The 16,914-nt window shown below is 43.0% G+C and overlaps 2 protein-coding genes across 2 annotated transcripts in view; one reads left to right on the top strand and one right to left on the bottom strand.

Moving 5' to 3' along the window:
• The window catches only part of Ankmy2 (ankyrin repeat and MYND domain containing 2), a 40,266-nt gene that overhangs the window by 3,648 nt on the left and 19,704 nt on the right, over positions 1–16,914 (top strand). Inside the window, exons 2-4 of the mRNA XM_004652665.3 lie at positions 2,814–2,878; positions 13,109–13,247; positions 15,652–15,750. Of these exons, the coding sequence (XP_004652722.1) occupies positions 2,814–2,878; positions 13,109–13,247; positions 15,652–15,750 (303 nt within the window). The remainder of the gene's footprint in view (positions 1–2,813; positions 2,879–13,108; positions 13,248–15,651; positions 15,751–16,914) is intronic.
• On the bottom strand, positions 4,372–5,854 carry LOC101604006 (lysosome-associated membrane glycoprotein 1-like; the record flags this gene model as incomplete). Its single annotated transcript, XM_045136131.1, has 1 exon — positions 4,372–5,854. A coding segment is annotated over one exon (1,110 nt), but the record flags the coding sequence as incomplete, so codon positions are not given.

The following is a 16,914-nucleotide window of genomic DNA, read 5'->3' as shown; positions in this document are numbered from 1 at the left end:
AAACCTTTTTTTTTTCCCCTTAGGTAGGATTTTACTCTAGTCTAGGCTGGCCTGGAATTCACTCTGAATTCTTAGGGTGGCCTCAAACTCACAGCGAACCTCCTACCTCTGCCTCCAGAGTGCTGGGATTAAAGGCATGTGCCACCACACCTAGCTTAAACTTGTTATAATTATAGGGGGAGAGGAGACCAAAAAACACAGAGATAAGTTTCTTGTCCACAAGAGACAACCAGGGAATGAAGAACAGTATTTTGTTTGTTTTTTGAGTTATTTACAGTTTTGGGTGGACTGGAACAGAAATTATTTAAAAAAATAAAGTATGTAGTTGTTTGTTTACATCACTTACATTTTTTGTAACTTTGTCTCATTCAAAAAATTCCCACAACAGTATGTTGTGAAACATGGACAGTCAGGATTAACCTTCACATTTTTCTGCTATATTTTATGCCTTCTTTAATTTCTTCTTAATGTCATGAATTTTGGAATACCAAATTAAAAGCAATCACATGTTTCTGCTTGGGATATTATACTAATATATCTTTTTGAAAATCTGTTTTCATTCTATAGAAGCTCAATGTTATTTTCTCATCTGGGTCTCTGTATTTCAAAAGACCACAGCTTGAGTTGTCTGCATGTATGGTGTGTGGGGGGGGGGCATGCACATGCATGCACACACACACACACACACACACACACACACAGATGTGGTATAATAATATGTATTTCCTCTCTGCCCTGGGGTCCTGACCCCAAGCTCTTAAAACCCTTCTCATCTAAGCACTAGAGTTTTTGAGTGTGTGTTTTTGCTCTAATACTTGGTCTTTAGCCCTGGTTCCTGGAGCAGTTCCTAACCCTTTGGAATTTCTTAGGTGACAGGAGTGACTTTTGTTTAATTAGTTGATTCTTAGCAGACTCCTTCCTGAATAGCATCAGAACAGGGGCTGGTCTCCCCACATACTACAGGAAAGGGAGAGAGACAGGAGCTTCAGTTAATAATCCACTATGCCTGTATGGAAACCTCAATAAACATCCCCAAAATACCAGGTTGAGAGAGTTTTCCCAAAGAGGACTCTGGGCCCCTTTCCATGTACTGGGCCTGATTGGTCTCTTCCACTGGGCTGTTCATCTTACCCTCTGTAGTAGTCTAGCTAATCTGTAGGGAAAGGTGAGTATAGCGTTTCCCAGAGTCCTGGTAAGGAAGACGCCCCTTTCGTGTGATGAACTGCTCGGTGTGCGGGTTGGGGCAGTCTGCATGTAGTGTCAGAAGTATTGGAGTCAGGTAGAAGGCCGCCTTTTCTTTTCCTTTACTTTTCCTGACTTGCAGCACACTTTATCTTCTCTGTTTAAACTGTTCTCCGATATGACAGATTAACTTTAGGTTGCTGGCCACGGGGCAAACATTTCTATAGAATCAGTGGCCTGTTCTCCAATGAGATCCAAGTGTTTATGATTGCAATTCCCACCTTGTCCTTAAGTGTGGCAGGATGGACATGCTCACAGGCCCTGTGCTGTCTCCCTTTACTCCATAAGCAGCAGATGGCCAGAGAGAACATATCTTCCACGAGTTCTCAGTGGACAGTGATTCACCTGAGGCATCTTCCTGAAGGATGAAAGCAGAATTTGCACACATTCTCAAAAACTTCCCCTTCTCTTCTCTTGCCCACCCAGCCAGCGATGCCCACTGCCTGCATGTGCAGCACAGGGTCAGAAAAACGAACTCTACAAAAACAGCTACTGTCACACTCCAGAAGCACGTAGATCATTCTCATGACATTTTCCCAGCAGGGCAGTGTTTCCATTCACCCGGGAGGCATTTGTATTTCTCCTGTGTGTGGTATGGAGCAGTTGGAGGACTTGCCTAAAAAGCATAGGGGCGAGGAGCGTGGAAAGGGAGAAGCTCACTGGCCTTCATTCTGCACCCATCTTCTGCTCTTACTCTGCACTTCTAACAGAAGTCATTACGTTACATTCTTGAACCGTGGCTCTAAGGAGAAGGGATAACCTGGTGGAGGGTTGCTCCTCTTCTCCCTTTCCAGGCTGATGTTTACCTCGTCCTTACCCCCTGAGAACACTCAACTGCATTGTTCTCTTCTTCCCAGTCAACCCAGAAATTATTTGGCAGGACATGTGGTTGTCTTGGATTGGTGATGAGAATAGTGACTTGGCCTTCTAAGTAACCTCTTGCTCCTGCCAGAATGTCCCACGGAAGACTAGAAGATCCCCATAATTGTGGCCCAATTGCAGCTCATTTCCAGATTGAGGGAAGACTCGCGGTCAGGTTTAATTTTGATCGCTTTCAGCAGGGCTGATTGAATATTAGTCAGACAGTGCTTTTTGGCACGGCACCAGGCTTTGCACGGAGCTCTCCCCCAAGCACTTCCAAACCACGCACGCTGTTGTAAGAGTGCCGGTGCTCAGAAGACCCAGTGCCGACAGATCTTCTAAATTCTGATGCAGTTTGAATTCCAAGTATTACATGGACTCAGGTGTAAGTTTTAGACGTTGCTTTGGTTTAGATGGCCCTTAAGATTTAAGTATTAAGTCTTGTTTATAGTCTAGTATATTATTGCCAAAAGGGAAATGTGGCCAAATTAATATCATTTACAGTCAGTAAAAGTAAAAATAAGATGGATCTATTTCAGTTTGCATAAATCTCTTTCTCTGTGTGGATACATGAGATAGAATGTGATTGTGTTATTTCTTAGTGTCCAATATGACCAGTGACCCCTTAAAGTTTATTGACTTATTCTTGAGCTTTTTTTCCCTGTTGTAGTAACATATATCCTTTTACTTTTCATCACTTTTGTTTAAAGGTACTGTCCAGGAAGCTGGAACACTATTATCTAGTAAGAATGTTCGTGTCAACTGTTTGGATGAGGTAACATTATTAATACGCTATTTTATTGTTATAAAAATGCTGACAAAATCTTTCAATAAAAGTTGTTGTCTAGATGCTTGTTATGTTATAGTCTCTAAATCAAATGTAATCAAGCATTACAAAAGAAAATTGAGCACCTAAAGCCATGATTAATCTTATGAGTAAGCAAACATGAGAAAATTAAGCCTCCCTTCCTGTTTTTCTTTTTCCCCTCCCTCTTCTTCCTCTCTATATTCTTTTGCTTGATTTTTTTTTTTTTTTTTTTTTTTTGAGATAGGGTCTTATTACTATATAGTGGCCTAGGATAGTCTTGAACTCTTGGTCCTTTTATCTCAACCTCCCAACCTCTAGGATCCAATTCTGGGATTATATATGTTCATAATCACTCCCACCTTCTTATCACATCATTTCTTATAAAATGAGGAAACATGGTCTTATATACTAATGGATTATGTGTTACACTATTTTATGAAGGAAATGTTAGCTGACATTCAGTAAGTTCACAAATGTAGTGTGTTAGACTTGAAAATAAAATATAATCTTATGAAACATACCTTGTTTTTTCAAACTCTAAATAATTATTAACTTAATGAAGAAATAGAAATATTTCAAACTAGAGCTACATTTATTAAAATCTAGAACTTGGGCTGGAGAAATGGCTTAGCAGGTAAGGCACTTGCCTGCGAAGCCTAAGGACCAAGGTTTGATTCCTCAGTACCCCCATAAGCACTGGGTGGTGCATGTGTCTAGAGTTACTTTGTAGTAACTAGAGGCCCTAGTGCACCCATTTTATCTTTTTATTTCTCTCTGTCTTTCTCAAATAAATAAATTTTATGTTTTGTTTTGTTTTGTTTTTCAAGGTAGGGTCTCACTTTAGCTCAGGCTGACTTGGAATTCTCTATGTAGTCTCAGGGTGACCTCGAATTCACGGTGATCCTCTTATCTCTGCCTCCCGAGTGCTGGGATCAAAGGCATGTGCCACCACACCCAGCAATAAAATATATTTTCTAAAATCTAGAACTTATGAAAAGCTGTGTGATGTGGCTAAAGTATATTCAGAAGTTTTGTAGTTTTTTTTTTTTTTTTTTTTTTTTTTTTTTTTTTTAAGAAGGAGACTTTTTATTAGCATTGTTACAGGCAATGCATTACATGAGCTGATCCTCAGTGTACAACCCACCCAAGCTGCAGAGGACAGGCCAGCAGAGTGAATCTCTTATTGTACACAGTGCAGAAACAGGGCCACCCTGAATGCCAACAGAAGATTGGAAATCACTTTACAAAAAGTAAATAAAAATAATGCCTTTTTTATTTAGAAAAGTGCCAGCTCTTGGGCAGCAGAGCATCATGTGGTCACGCCCCAGCTGGGCAGTGGGCAAGACCCCAAGCAGGCAGCCCAACCTGAGTATCCAGAGGCTTCCCACTGTGTACTCATGTGGGAACACCCTGCTCTCCTGTTTCCTTCTCCTAAGTATGTAACCTACTGATCAGCCGCCCTTCATCAGTCCCAAGTGTTCGGGTCAGAGATTCCCTTTTGTAAGGCTTAAATCTGAGTAAAGAATGAAGAAACCAAACACCAAATCTTAAAACGTTGAATGAGTGGAGCTCATGCCAATTCAGAAATGCACTCCTGCCCTCCCCTTAGAGCTCTACTTTGGTAATATTAACATTTAACCAGTTAGCAAAATTAACACCATCATTTTGGTAGTTACTCCTCTGTGCATAGTAAGTGGTGCAAGATGAACTTCACATTTGATAAAGCAGATTTGAAAACAGCTTGCCAGAAAGTGTGCCTCCCCTCCACACCTATCTAAGCTCGGGGACATGAGGACAGGCCCCTGTGTGTCTGTGGTGCGCACGCCCACCAGGCTAAATGGTCTGGTAGCCAGCGTGACTCCTCTTCCTGCCGATGAGGTAGGCGATGAGGACAATGAGGACCAGCCCTGCCAGGGCGCCACCCACAGCAATGGGGATCAGCATGTTGTTTCCATCCTGCACACACTCTTCCACAGACCCAAACCTGTCGCCTTCAACTTTGAAAGCCTGGACCCAAATGCTGAAGACATTGAGGGAGAACTCCTTGGTGACAGGGATGTGCTCCTCAGTGCTGCATTTGTACGAGTTCCCAATGGTGGTCTGCAGGACTCTCAGTGAGCTGTTGACAGCTCTGAACGTGGGATCTCTAGCATCAGGAAGAGTCATATTCAACTGGATTCCTTGTAGGAAGTATACACTAGAACTTGCATTCATCCCAAACTGCAACACCAGGACATTGCCCTTCTGGTTCTGGTTCCTCAGGCTCAGGGTTACCAACTGGGCACTGCAGCTTCCATCAAACAAAGTCTCATTTGGGTTGATGTTGAGCACTCTGGTCACAGTCGTGTTGTCCTTGTGCAAGTAGGAGATGTTCAGCTGCAGTGCCATACTGGCCAGCAGGCAGGTTCCATTGTCACCAGTCATGTTATACCTGAACACTGAGGGATTTGTGGGCACAAGTGGTGGTAAGGGGCTGGGTGGTGCAGTGGTTGGGGAAGGTTCATCCTGCTTGCAGCGAGTCTCTTCCTTGCTGAAGGTGCTATTCGACAAATAGGCCTGGATGGTGGTATCATGGAATGTGATGATCACATCTTGCATTTGGATCTGCATAGCACTGACGCATCGGTACTTTTTGTCTATATCTGCCTCGATGTCACTTACAGACTCCTCCACCTTGATATCCTTGGAACTTGCATTGGGGAAAATTTCTGTGTCTGACAAGTTGTAAGTAAACTTCATAGCCTTGACCTGGTAACGTGTTACATTTCTTGCAAAGGCGAAAGTCAGGGAATATCCTTTTCTAAAACCAATCGTGAGGATGGATTCAGAAGGATTTTCTCCACAAGAGCTGTTGCTAATCAGTACTTCTGCAGAGGATGGCAGAGAAAAGCTTGCATTCGAGCAGCAGCAGGAGCAGCAGAGGCCGCTGGACGTCGCCGAGAGTCGTCATGGTGCGACGCACCCGGGGCCGGAGCGGGCGGCGGTTGCGCGGGCGTCGGGTCCGGCGGAGAGGCGGCGTCCACCGACTCGACAGGAGCGGCAGGCGCGGCGCCGGCACCGACGAGACCCCGCGGCCGGCAGCGCCTGTCACGTGAGCCTCGCCGCCAGAAGTTTTGTAGTTTTTATCTTGGTATTTTTAATTTTTTTAGTGTTATGACCTTTCGACTCATGAAATTATATGAATAAAATATACCAGAAAATTAGAAAAAAAACAAGAAGAAATGGAATAAAACAAGAAATGTAAAAAAGCGGTCAAATGTAAACAAACAAAATGAAAATAAATTTCAAAGGAAAAGGATAAGTGTTTACAGTACAGTCTTCCAGACACAAAGTGGCCTTGACATTCAGTGACCTCACAGTGACGGATGCTACCTACATAAGGCCTGCACAATAGGAAGGAAAAAAGAGTGATGACATCAGAGTGGAAGAGGCTGGAAAGAAGATGGGAGTTAGTGGAGGGGGATTTGGGAGGGAGGAAAGGGACGGTGGTGGGAGCAGGCTGTGATCATGGTATGTTGTCTATATTTATGGCAGTTGTCAATAAAAAGTTTTAAAAGCCGGGTGTGGTGGTGCACGCCTTTCATCCTGGCACTCAGAAGGTAGGAGGATTGTTGTGACTTTGAGGCCACCCTGAGACTACAGAGTGAATTGCAGGTCAGCCTGGGCTAGAGTGAAACCCTACCTTGAAAAACCAAAAAAAAAAAAAAAAGTTAAAAAAGATCATTTTGAAATCATCACAGTTAAAAGCTTTTGTGAGCCAAACATGGTGGCACATACCTTTAATTTCAGCACTTGGGAGGCAGAGGTAGGAGCATCACCGTGAGTTCGAGGCCATCCTGAGACACAGTTAATTTCAGGTCAGCCTGAGCGAGAGCAAGACCCTACCTGGAAAAACAAACAAATGAAAAAAACAATTTTGTGTTTCAAAGGAAACAATTAGGAAGGTGGGAAGATAACCCATGAAATTGGAGAAAAAGTTTTACAAATGATAACTAATTAGGGATTATAGCAAGAACATATAGAACTACTGTAAATTAATAATAAAAGACATGTAGTATGGGGGGGGGAATGAGCAAAAGATTGAAATAAACCTTGCTGTATAGATGATAGATAAGTGATATCAGGTGTGGTGGCATGTGACTGTAATGCCAGCACTGGGGTGGTGGAGTCAGGTGGATCCCTGGGACTCATGGCCCAGTCAGTCTAGCCTAATTGGTGGGCTCCAGGCCAAGGAGAGACCCTGCCTCAGAGGAGGGGGATGATGGTTTTTATTTTATTTTTCTTTTTCAAGGTAGGGTCTCATTCTGGTCCAGGCTGACCTGGAATTAACTATGTAGACTCAGGGTTGCCTTGAACTCACGGAGATCCTCCTACCTCAGCCTCCCGAGTGCTGGGATTAAAGGCGTGTGCCACCACGCCGGCTGGATGATGTTTTTGAAGGTGACACCTGATGTTCTCTGATCTCTACACACACACATGCACATACCTGCACACACACACCACATACACGTGGATTAAAAAAGAAGATGGGCAATGACCAGTAAATACATGGAATAACCTTCAGCTCCACTAGCTATCAGAGAAATGCAACTGAAGCCACAGTGAGATTCGAATAATTTCATGCTCACTTAACATGACTGTCATCTGAAAAGAGATATTTACGGAACCCTTATGACTACTTTCCTAATTTGGGCAGAGATGAGCATTCACCATTTGCTTTCTCTATGATACCAAGTTACTCCATATTTATATGTATAATATATGGCATTTTAAATTTGATTTTATTACTTACCATAAACATGGGGTTACTGTCTGCTAGTAGATTAGATGGGTTTTTTTGAATTACTCACTTCCTTTCCTTGATTTCTACATTGAAGTATTACTAAATGTCAAGCAGAAAAATTTATAGTATTATTACTTCATATCTGCATGGAACATCAAAATGTATTAATACCATTTATTTTTTTCTTGGCTCATTGAAATGCTTCCATAAAAAGTAGCATCACAACCAAGATAACACATAGTAATCATTACACTCATAATTTATAATTTCCCTTTGCCCTTTCCTAAATTTAGATAACACAGAACTGAACTAAGCGTTACGAAAGTAGGGGTGGGACCCAGTTCTCACAATTAAGAGTCTAGATTTATTACCACAATGCCCAGGGACATCAGCACAGCAATGAAAATGATTTGTGGAAAGCTCACGAATGGGGATGACAAGCAGCAGGGCCCGACGACACAGCAGAGGATGCCCTTGAGAAAGCTCTGCCTTTGTAGAAGGAAGTTCTCACTGGTTGGCCCCAAAACACAACTCCCTAAGGTGGGAAGGAAGAAGATACCATTAAAGTGTGAGGGACAGGAATAGTTGGAAACAAAGGGAGGCTGGAAGGTACAGGGGTGCAAATGGCTTAGCACAAGAGGAGCATATGTAATGTAAGAGCCAGATCACGCCAACAAGGAAAGGGTTTGTAAACGGTAGGTGTGTACTTTCAGGACTGTCCATTTTTCAAGCCAGGTAATCTGTAGTTGTAGGATGGGATTGCCTGATGGCTGACTACCTTCCTGTGTGGAAGAACAGAAAAGGTTGACTCCTCTAAGTATGTCTCCAAAAGGAGGAGTGTGTGTGTGTGTGTGTGTGTGTTTTCTTGATTTGATGTTGGACGTGAAATGTCTGATAAAAGTACTGCCACAAGCTCTGTCCTCAGCCCCGAGTCCTGTATATTTGTAAAAGAAGCAGCTGGTTGCTCCTTCACGGCAGCCGTTTTGATGGAGCTGTGGCCTCCCTCTCACCTTGTTCACTGTCCTTTCGCGTAAAGCCTTCGTCACCCCGTAGACCATCACCCCAGGCTCCCAATCCACCCTGCAGAGAGAGGTGTGTGTGTGGTCACACAGTCCATTCTCTGCGTAAAGCACTCCTTTGGAAGCCTGTTTACAGGAGATTCTGATTGTCCCCTCTGTCCCCCATACACTTCTAACATTGGAATTTTCTGTTTCTATAGAAATGTCCAATTAAGTCAGGTTCATCCCAGCCCCCTGGGAGGCAGAGGTAGGAGGATGTCAGAGGGTTTGAGGCTACCCTGAGACTACAAAGTGGACTTCAGGACAGCCTGAGCTACAGTGAGACCCTATCTCGGACAAAAAAAAAAAAATATCCAATTAAGAGAGTCTTAACATTATACACTTTCCTCATTTTTCCATTCTTTCAAAGAAATACTGATTCTATTGGGTTACCTCTGGTTTCACAATCTGAATTACAGGGATATAGTTCTCTTGTTAGTAACCTTTAGTACAGCATGTTGACAGATGATAGTGTTAGTACAGGATAGAAAGACCAGAATTATGAGAACATTGATTGGACAGGAAAGAAGCCCCTTGCCCTGTAATCCAGCTTGTATTCCCTTCTGGCCAAGAGTCAAGAAACTTCAGGAGAGAAAGCCCAGATTCCCTACAGAGATCATCATTTCCTGAGGACCTGTCAAGCAAGGATGTTTAAAACAACAAATGTACTGTGCTTGCTTGACCGGACTGCTGTGACCTTGGGTTTAACCATATTAGCATTCCTCCCTCATACCCAGATCTAAACAATACACCTCATAAACCACCTTAAAATTTCATTTACGAAATAACATTAAGATGGACAAGTCAGCTGGCTCATATATTTGACTTAATTTTTAAACCTTGCTTAATCTTTAAGCCATATTTTAAATAACCTTTTGGGCAGTGTAACTTAGCCACGGTGCTACGTGTGCGCAGTGATGAGGTGCTTCTTAGCCATGGTGCGTGTCTTAACCACAGTGCTACGTGTGCGCGGTGACGATGAAGGGCGCCTTAGCCTCGGTGCTACATGTGCAGAGTGATGATGAAGGGCGCCTTAGCCTCGATGCTGCGTGTGCGCGGTGACGATGAAGGACGCCTTAGCCTCGGTGCTACGTGTGCAGAGTGACGATGAAGGACGCCTTAGCCTCGCTGCTACGTGTGCACGGTGACGGTGAAGGACGCCTTAGCCTCGCTGCTACGTGTGCGCGGTGACGGTGAAGGACGCCTTAGCCTCGCTGCTACGTGTGCGCGGTGACGATGAAGGACGCCTTAGCCTCGGTGCTACGTGTGCGCGGTGACGGTGAAGGACGCCTTAGCCTCGCTGCTACGTGTGCGCGGTGACGATGAAGGACGCCTTAGCCTCGGTGCTGCGTGTGCAGAGTGACGATGAAGGACGCCTTAGCCTCGCTGCTACGTGTGCGCGGTGACGATGAAGGGCGCCTTAGCCTCGGTGCTACGTGTGCGCGGTGACGGTGAAGGGCGCCTCAGCCGCGGTGCTACGTGTGCGTGGTGACGGTGAAGGGCGCCTTAGCCTCGGTGCTACGTGTGCGCGGTGACGGTGAAGGGCGCCTCAGCCGCGGTGCTACGTGTGCGCGGTGACGGTGAAGGGCGCCTTAGCCTCGGTGCTACGTGTGCAGAGTGACGATGAAGGGCGCCTTAGCCTCGGTGCTACGTGTGCGCGGTGACGGTGAAGGGCGCCTTAGCCTCGGTGCTACGTGTGCAGAGTGACGATGAAGGGCGCCTTAGCCTCGGTGCTGCGTGTGCAGAGTGACGATGAAGGGCGCCTTAGCCTCGGTGCTACGTGTGCAGAGTGACGATGAAGGGCGCCTTAGCCTCGGTGCTACATGTGCGCGGTGACGATGAAGGGCGCCTTAGCCTCGGTGCTACGTGTGCAGAGTGACGATGAAGGGCGCCTTAGCCTCGGTGCTACGTGTGCACGGTAACGATGAAGGGCGCCTTAGCCTCGGTGCTACGTGTGCGCGGTGACGATGAAGGACGCCTTAGCCTCGGTGCTACGTGTGCAGAGTGACGATGAAGGGCGCCTTAGCCTCGGTGCTACGTGTGCAGAGTGACGATGAAGGGCGCCTTAGCCTCGGTGCTACGTGTGCGCGGTGACGATGAAGGACGCCTTAGCCTCGGTGCTACGTGTGCAGAGTGACGATGAAGGGCGCCTTAGCCTCGGTGCTACGTGTGCAGAGTGACGATGAAGGGCGCCTTAGCCTCGGTGCTACGTGTGCGCGGTGACGATGAAGGACGCCTTAGCCTCGGTGCTACGTGTGCAGAGTGACGATGAAGGGCGCCTTAGCCTCGGTGCTGCGTGTGCGCGGTGACGGTGAAGGGCGCCTTAGCCTCGGTGCTACGTGTGCGCGGTGACGATGAAGGGCGCCTTAGCCTCGGTGCTGCGTGTGCAGAGTGACGATGAAGGGCGCCTTAGCCTCGGTGCTACGTGTGCAGAGTGACGATGAAGGGCGCCTTAGCCTCGGTGCTACGTGTGCGCGGTGACGGTGAAGGGCGCCTCTCCTGGGAAGTTGGCACCCATGTGGTAGACGTGAGCTGTCTTTCTCCTAGGCGCCTCTCTCAAAGCCTGTGCTTAACTCTAAAGCACATATTACCCCTTATCTTACTTAATAAGCTCACTAATTTTCTTGACTGACTGACTCATCCTGAGATTCTTTTCTGTGATGTCAAGGATCCAGCTTTACCTGAATGGAGGCTGTCCCCAACGGGGAAGGTAACTCCTCGGGGTACTGGCAATCGCTAAGTCTACTCCCCACCGGTGCGGACAGTTTGTACTAACAATAAAAGTCTGGGTTCACCAGTAACAATTCCAATTATGGTAGCATTCTGACAAGTAGACAATTACTTGTTTTAGGACGTTTACCTCCTAAATAAGGCTGGCCACTGGCACTCATAAGGCTACTGAGAAAATTCACTTCCATTCATTTTTCTACCAAATACTATTAGGTACCTAGTTCAAAGAAGGTTGGGCATTTCATTTGATATGGAGGCTAAACAATTTTGGTGTGAATTCTGTCAGCTACTGCTCAGAATTTAGATAATCATATATGTGATCAAATCTTAAAGTGAATAAATGCAAGTGATTTGAGAATCCTTGTTTTTTAAACTAATGCCTCTATGATAATTATTTCCTGTACCTTGTTCTTATTGGCAGTAATTTATGAAAAAAATTCCAGTGAATTTATTTACTTAATACCTGTGAAATAACATATTACGGATAGATAGATATAGAGATATAGATATATAATTTTATACTTTCTTCTTGATAGGCATTCTGTTTGTGGCAAGTTTTGTTGTTGTTGTTGTTTTTGCCATGGTTTGCTTTTTTTTTTTTTTTTTAATTTTAAAACAGGGTCTCACTTAGTTAACCAGGCTGGGCTTGAGCTCACTGTGTAGCCAAGGCAGACCTTGAACTTTCTGTCTTCCTACCTTAGTCTCCTAACATTAGTTCTTCTCTCTCTCTCTCTCTCTCTCTCTCTCTCTCTCTCTCTCTCTCTCTTTTTGAGGTAAAGTCTCATTCCAAGCTGACCTGGAATTCACTCTGTAGTCTCAGGATGCCCTTAAACTCAGGCAGTCCTCCTACCTCTGCCTCCCGAGTGCTGGGTTTAAAGGCATGCACCACTACACCCAGCTAATTTTAGGGTTTTTTTTTTTTTTTTTTTGTGTGTGTGTGTGTGTGTTCATTTGTTTCTCCAGGAGCTCTGTTATGTTTGGTATAGATGAGAACCTTGAGAAATCCAAGTTCTGAAAACATCTTTTGAATCTGTTTGCTAGTCTACAAAAATAGCAAAGGTGTTTCCTTCAGTTGAGGAGAGACACAAGGGAGGAAATTAATATTAAAAAATGTTTGACAGGCTGGGGAGATGGCTAAGCATTTAAAAAGGGCTTGGTGTACAGATGCTGTTGGCCTAGGTTTGATTCCCCAGTACCCACATAAAGCCAAATGCACAAAGTGGCACTTGTATCTGAAGTTCATTTGCAACATACACATATTCATTCTCTCTCTTTCTGTCTCATTTAAATGAGAGATATATAAATAAATAAATTTGAGATTCTGGGTATGCCAATGATATAAATAAATTAAATAAATTCAAAAGAGAGTGAGGGAGAGAGAGAATGGGCATGCCAGTGCCTTTGCCACTATAAATGAACTCCAGATGCATGTACCACATTTTGCATCTGGCTTTACTTGAGTACTGGGGAATTGAACTTGGGGCAGCTTTGCAAACAAGTGCCTTTTAACTGATGAGACTCTCCTCAGCCCTGTGTAAAGATGATTTTATAAATTTGTGTTTATGTGCATAGCTAAGAAGACGTAAATACGCATAACTAACAATAAATCTTTCCTTACTATTAAAGAATGGAATGACTCCTCTAATGCACGCAGCATACAAAGGAAAACTCGAGATGTGCCAGTTACTTCTGCGACATGGAGCTGATGTCAATTGTCACCAGCACGAGCATGGATACACGGCCCTCATGTTTGCTGCACTTTCTGGTGAAATTTTAGCATTTACTCTGTTAGCATTAGTTACCTAGGCAAAATTTTATATGTGTGTGTGCGTATGGGGAATATATTTAAAACTAAATGCAGTTTTTACTGTCATAATTTTCAGGTGAAGTTTTGTGGAAAAGAGTAGTAAGAATTAATTTTTAAAAGGTCTAGTGGCTGAAGCAAATTGTGTAGTTGGTTTGGTGATCTGCTTCATTCGTGGGTTAAAACCAGTTGCTTCTTGGTGTTGATAATATTTTGGTAGACCGAGAAGCTCTGTCCCTTCTTTCACATTAGCTCCTTTGGTGTTCTGTATCTTTGTATTTGGAGGGAATCCAAGCACTCCTTTGTTCTCTGGACCAGACAGCTACTGTTACAGAGCTGGCTTCTTGCTTCACTGCAGTTATCTGCTTAATATACTCATTCAGTTAGAAACTTACTCTTCTTTGTGTTAGTATAATGAAATCATTTGAGAAAGACCATCTTAAATAAGGTTTATCTGTGATTGTTGAAATTCCTTAAGAAAATACATATTATAATTTCTGATTTTGAAGGTAGTAATGCAGAAGCATTTCTAAGCAGTATATAAAACATAAGCTCTAAAAGGGACAGAATTGATTAATGTAATTACATACATTTTAATAGTGCAATATATGAGATACACAATAAATAGTTAAATGACAAAAATGAAGGAAAATACTGATTGCTTATCTTAATTTTATTAAAAGTTCTTTGGGGTTTGGGCTGGAGCTATTAAGCTGTTAAGCACTGTTAAGGCACTTGCCTGCAAAACCAAAGGACCCAGGTTCAATTCCCCAGACCCACATAAGCCAGATGCACAAGGTAGAGCATTTGTCTCGAGTTCGTTTGCAGCAGCTGGAGGCTCTGGCATACCCATTAATTCTTTCTCTTTCTCTCTCAAACAAATAAATAAAATTTAAAAAAAATTTAAATTTCTTGGGGGCTGGAAAGATGGCGCAGCGGTTAATGTTAATGTGTTCCAAAATGTTAATGACCTGGGTACAATTCCTCAGTACCCATGTAAAGCCAAATGCACAAAGCAGTACATGCTCTCTCTGTGCTTACAAATAAATAAATAAATAATATGTTTTTACAAAAAGTTCTTAGAAATCAGCAAGAAAAGGATAAATACTGTAATAGAAAGTCAGAGTAAAAGAAAAACAGCTCTGATCAGCTGTAAAACACTTTGAGCAGTAAACAATTGAAAGCAGAACATAGTCGTTTAAACTTGTATTGACAAAAGTTAGGACAGAAACTGGGCGTGGTGGTGCACACCTTTAATCCCAGTCCTTGGGAGACAGAGGTAGGAGGATCACTGTAAGTTGAGGCCACCCTGAGACTGCATAGTGAATTCCAGGTCAGCCTGAGCTACAGTAAGACCCTACCTTGAAAAACAAGAAAACAAAACAGAAAGAAAAGAAGTTAGGCCAGAAGCAATGCGCAGGAGCTTGCTTGCTTTGTGGTGAGGAGCGGTGCAGCTAGTTAGTTGCAACCTGGAAAGTACAATATACATAACCTCCAATCCACCCACATTTTTCATGCCATGTTCCTAAGAAAATTATGGGTCAGACTTACAAAAATGAGCGGAAAATGCTGCTCACTAAACGTAGCTAATAATAGCAGAATATCTACAATGATTTGAAAGAGTGATGATAAGCTATGAATGTTGACATAAAAAATGTTCAGAAATCTATTAAAAAAAAAAAGAAAATGTTCAGAAATCTAGATCTCCAGTGATTTATACTCCAGAGCCTACAGACGAGAGGTATAGAATGAATCAGTGACTATTAAAGGAGGATTTCTGTTCACTTTTCTCTGATTTTTAATGTTTTCATATCTTTGTTTTGATTTTATACTAAGCATTGTCATTAGGGAAATACACTGATTTATTTTAAAAAGTGATACTAAGTTCCAGTCCATGTTTGCATTGTATAGTTTGCTTTCCAGAAAATTGGGCTGATTGTTAAGTAATTCCATAGCTTTTGACTTATAACTGTGATGTACATTTTAGAAAAAAATGAAAACATCTCAATGATGAAAATGTCGGTAAGAGGAGGGAAGGGTACATGCAGATAAATTTTATTTATTTTTTAAAAATATTTTATATATTGATTTATGAGAGAGAGAGAAAGAAAAGCACCTAGAGAGAAAGAGAGAATGGGTATGCCAGGGCCTTTAGCCACTGCAGACAAACTCCAAACTCCAGACACATACACCTCCTTGTGCATCTGGCTTACGTGGGTCCTGGGATTCGAACCGGGGTCCCTAGGCTTCATAGTTAAATGCCTTAACTGCTAAGCCATCTCACCAGCTCCATGCAGATAAATTCGAAGGAGGCTTTAAATTGTGCATTCTGTAGGGTAAACAAATGCATTTCCCTTCACTGAAGGTAATAAAGACATTACGTGGGTGATGTTGGAAGCTGGGGCAGAGACAGACGTTGTCAACTCTGTAGGAAGGACAGCAGCTCAGATGGCAGCTTTTGTGGGTAAGTTTTTGCTATACTTTCACACTGGATTATTCTCAAAGTTTCCTTTCTGGAAGAAAAGTACCATTTTGCTTCCCAAAGTAGAAATACTGCTTATTTTTTAAAAAAACAAAATGTTCATAGTCCACTCTGTCTAACCTAATGAAATACCTAAGACACTGGAGAAAATGAAGAGCTATTTTGAATTCCCACTTTGTAGGTAGGTAGGAGTGGTAGGGACATTTGCTTGCACTCAGTTGCTTTGAACAGGCATAATTTATTCCTTTAATGGAAGTAGTTGAACCTAATGATTAAGAATCTGAACTGTGAAGTCAGCAGTCCTGAGTTGAAATTCTGGCTGTGCCACTTAATGGCAAGGTACTTAAGGATTTTGCCTTTCAGTTTTCTCATTGTAAAATGGTTACATGGTATTTTAAGGATTAAGAGAGATTGTTGACTTCAAGGTCTTTGTATGTGGAGCTAAACAAGTAGCATTGGTTAGTGTTGTTAATAATAATTAGGACAGTGATGTAATTCTTTCTTAGGAAGAGATATTTGATAATAACTTTCAGTGGCTCCATTGTTTTCATCATCCACAAACATTTATTTTGTGTGCCCAGTCATATTTGGCATGTGAACCCTATTATTTGACCCAGTGACGGGGTGTAGGAGAGGCTGTGTGACTGCTTCATCATAGGTAGTTTTGGACTCATTGAACTGGTAGTTAGGAGTAAAGATAGAAACAACTGATCATTGGCAATGAAGTGAGTTGGTCTTGTGTTAGCCAGTAATTCATTAACAAATCCTGTTTTGTTTTGTTTTGTTTTGTTTTTGGCAAGGGTCTCACTCTAGCCCAGGCTGACCTGGAACTTACTCTGTATTCCAGACTGGCCTCAAACTCAGATTGATCCTCTTACCTCAGCCTCTGAAGTACTGAGATTATAGGTATGAGCCAACATACTTGGTTTATTCAGTAAACTCTTAATGCTCATAACCTACTGAGTAGTAACTGCCATTCATTTAGCAGGTCATTTTATGACTGCTGTAGAAAGAACTTTTCAAGGCTGGACATGGGCATGGTGACGCCATCTTTAATCCCAGCACTTAGGAGGCAGAGGTATGAGCGTTATCATGAGTTCAAACAAGCAAACAAACAAACAAACAAATAAAAAAACCTTTGAGGGT

This window comes from Jaculus jaculus, chromosome 16, assembly GCF_020740685.1.
Source record: "Jaculus jaculus isolate mJacJac1 chromosome 16, mJacJac1.mat.Y.cur, whole genome shotgun sequence".
NCBI lineage: Eukaryota > Metazoa > Chordata > Mammalia > Rodentia > Dipodidae > Jaculus > Jaculus jaculus.
The sequence above is the reverse complement of the archived record's forward strand: the minus strand, read 5'-3'. Positions and strand labels throughout refer to the sequence as shown.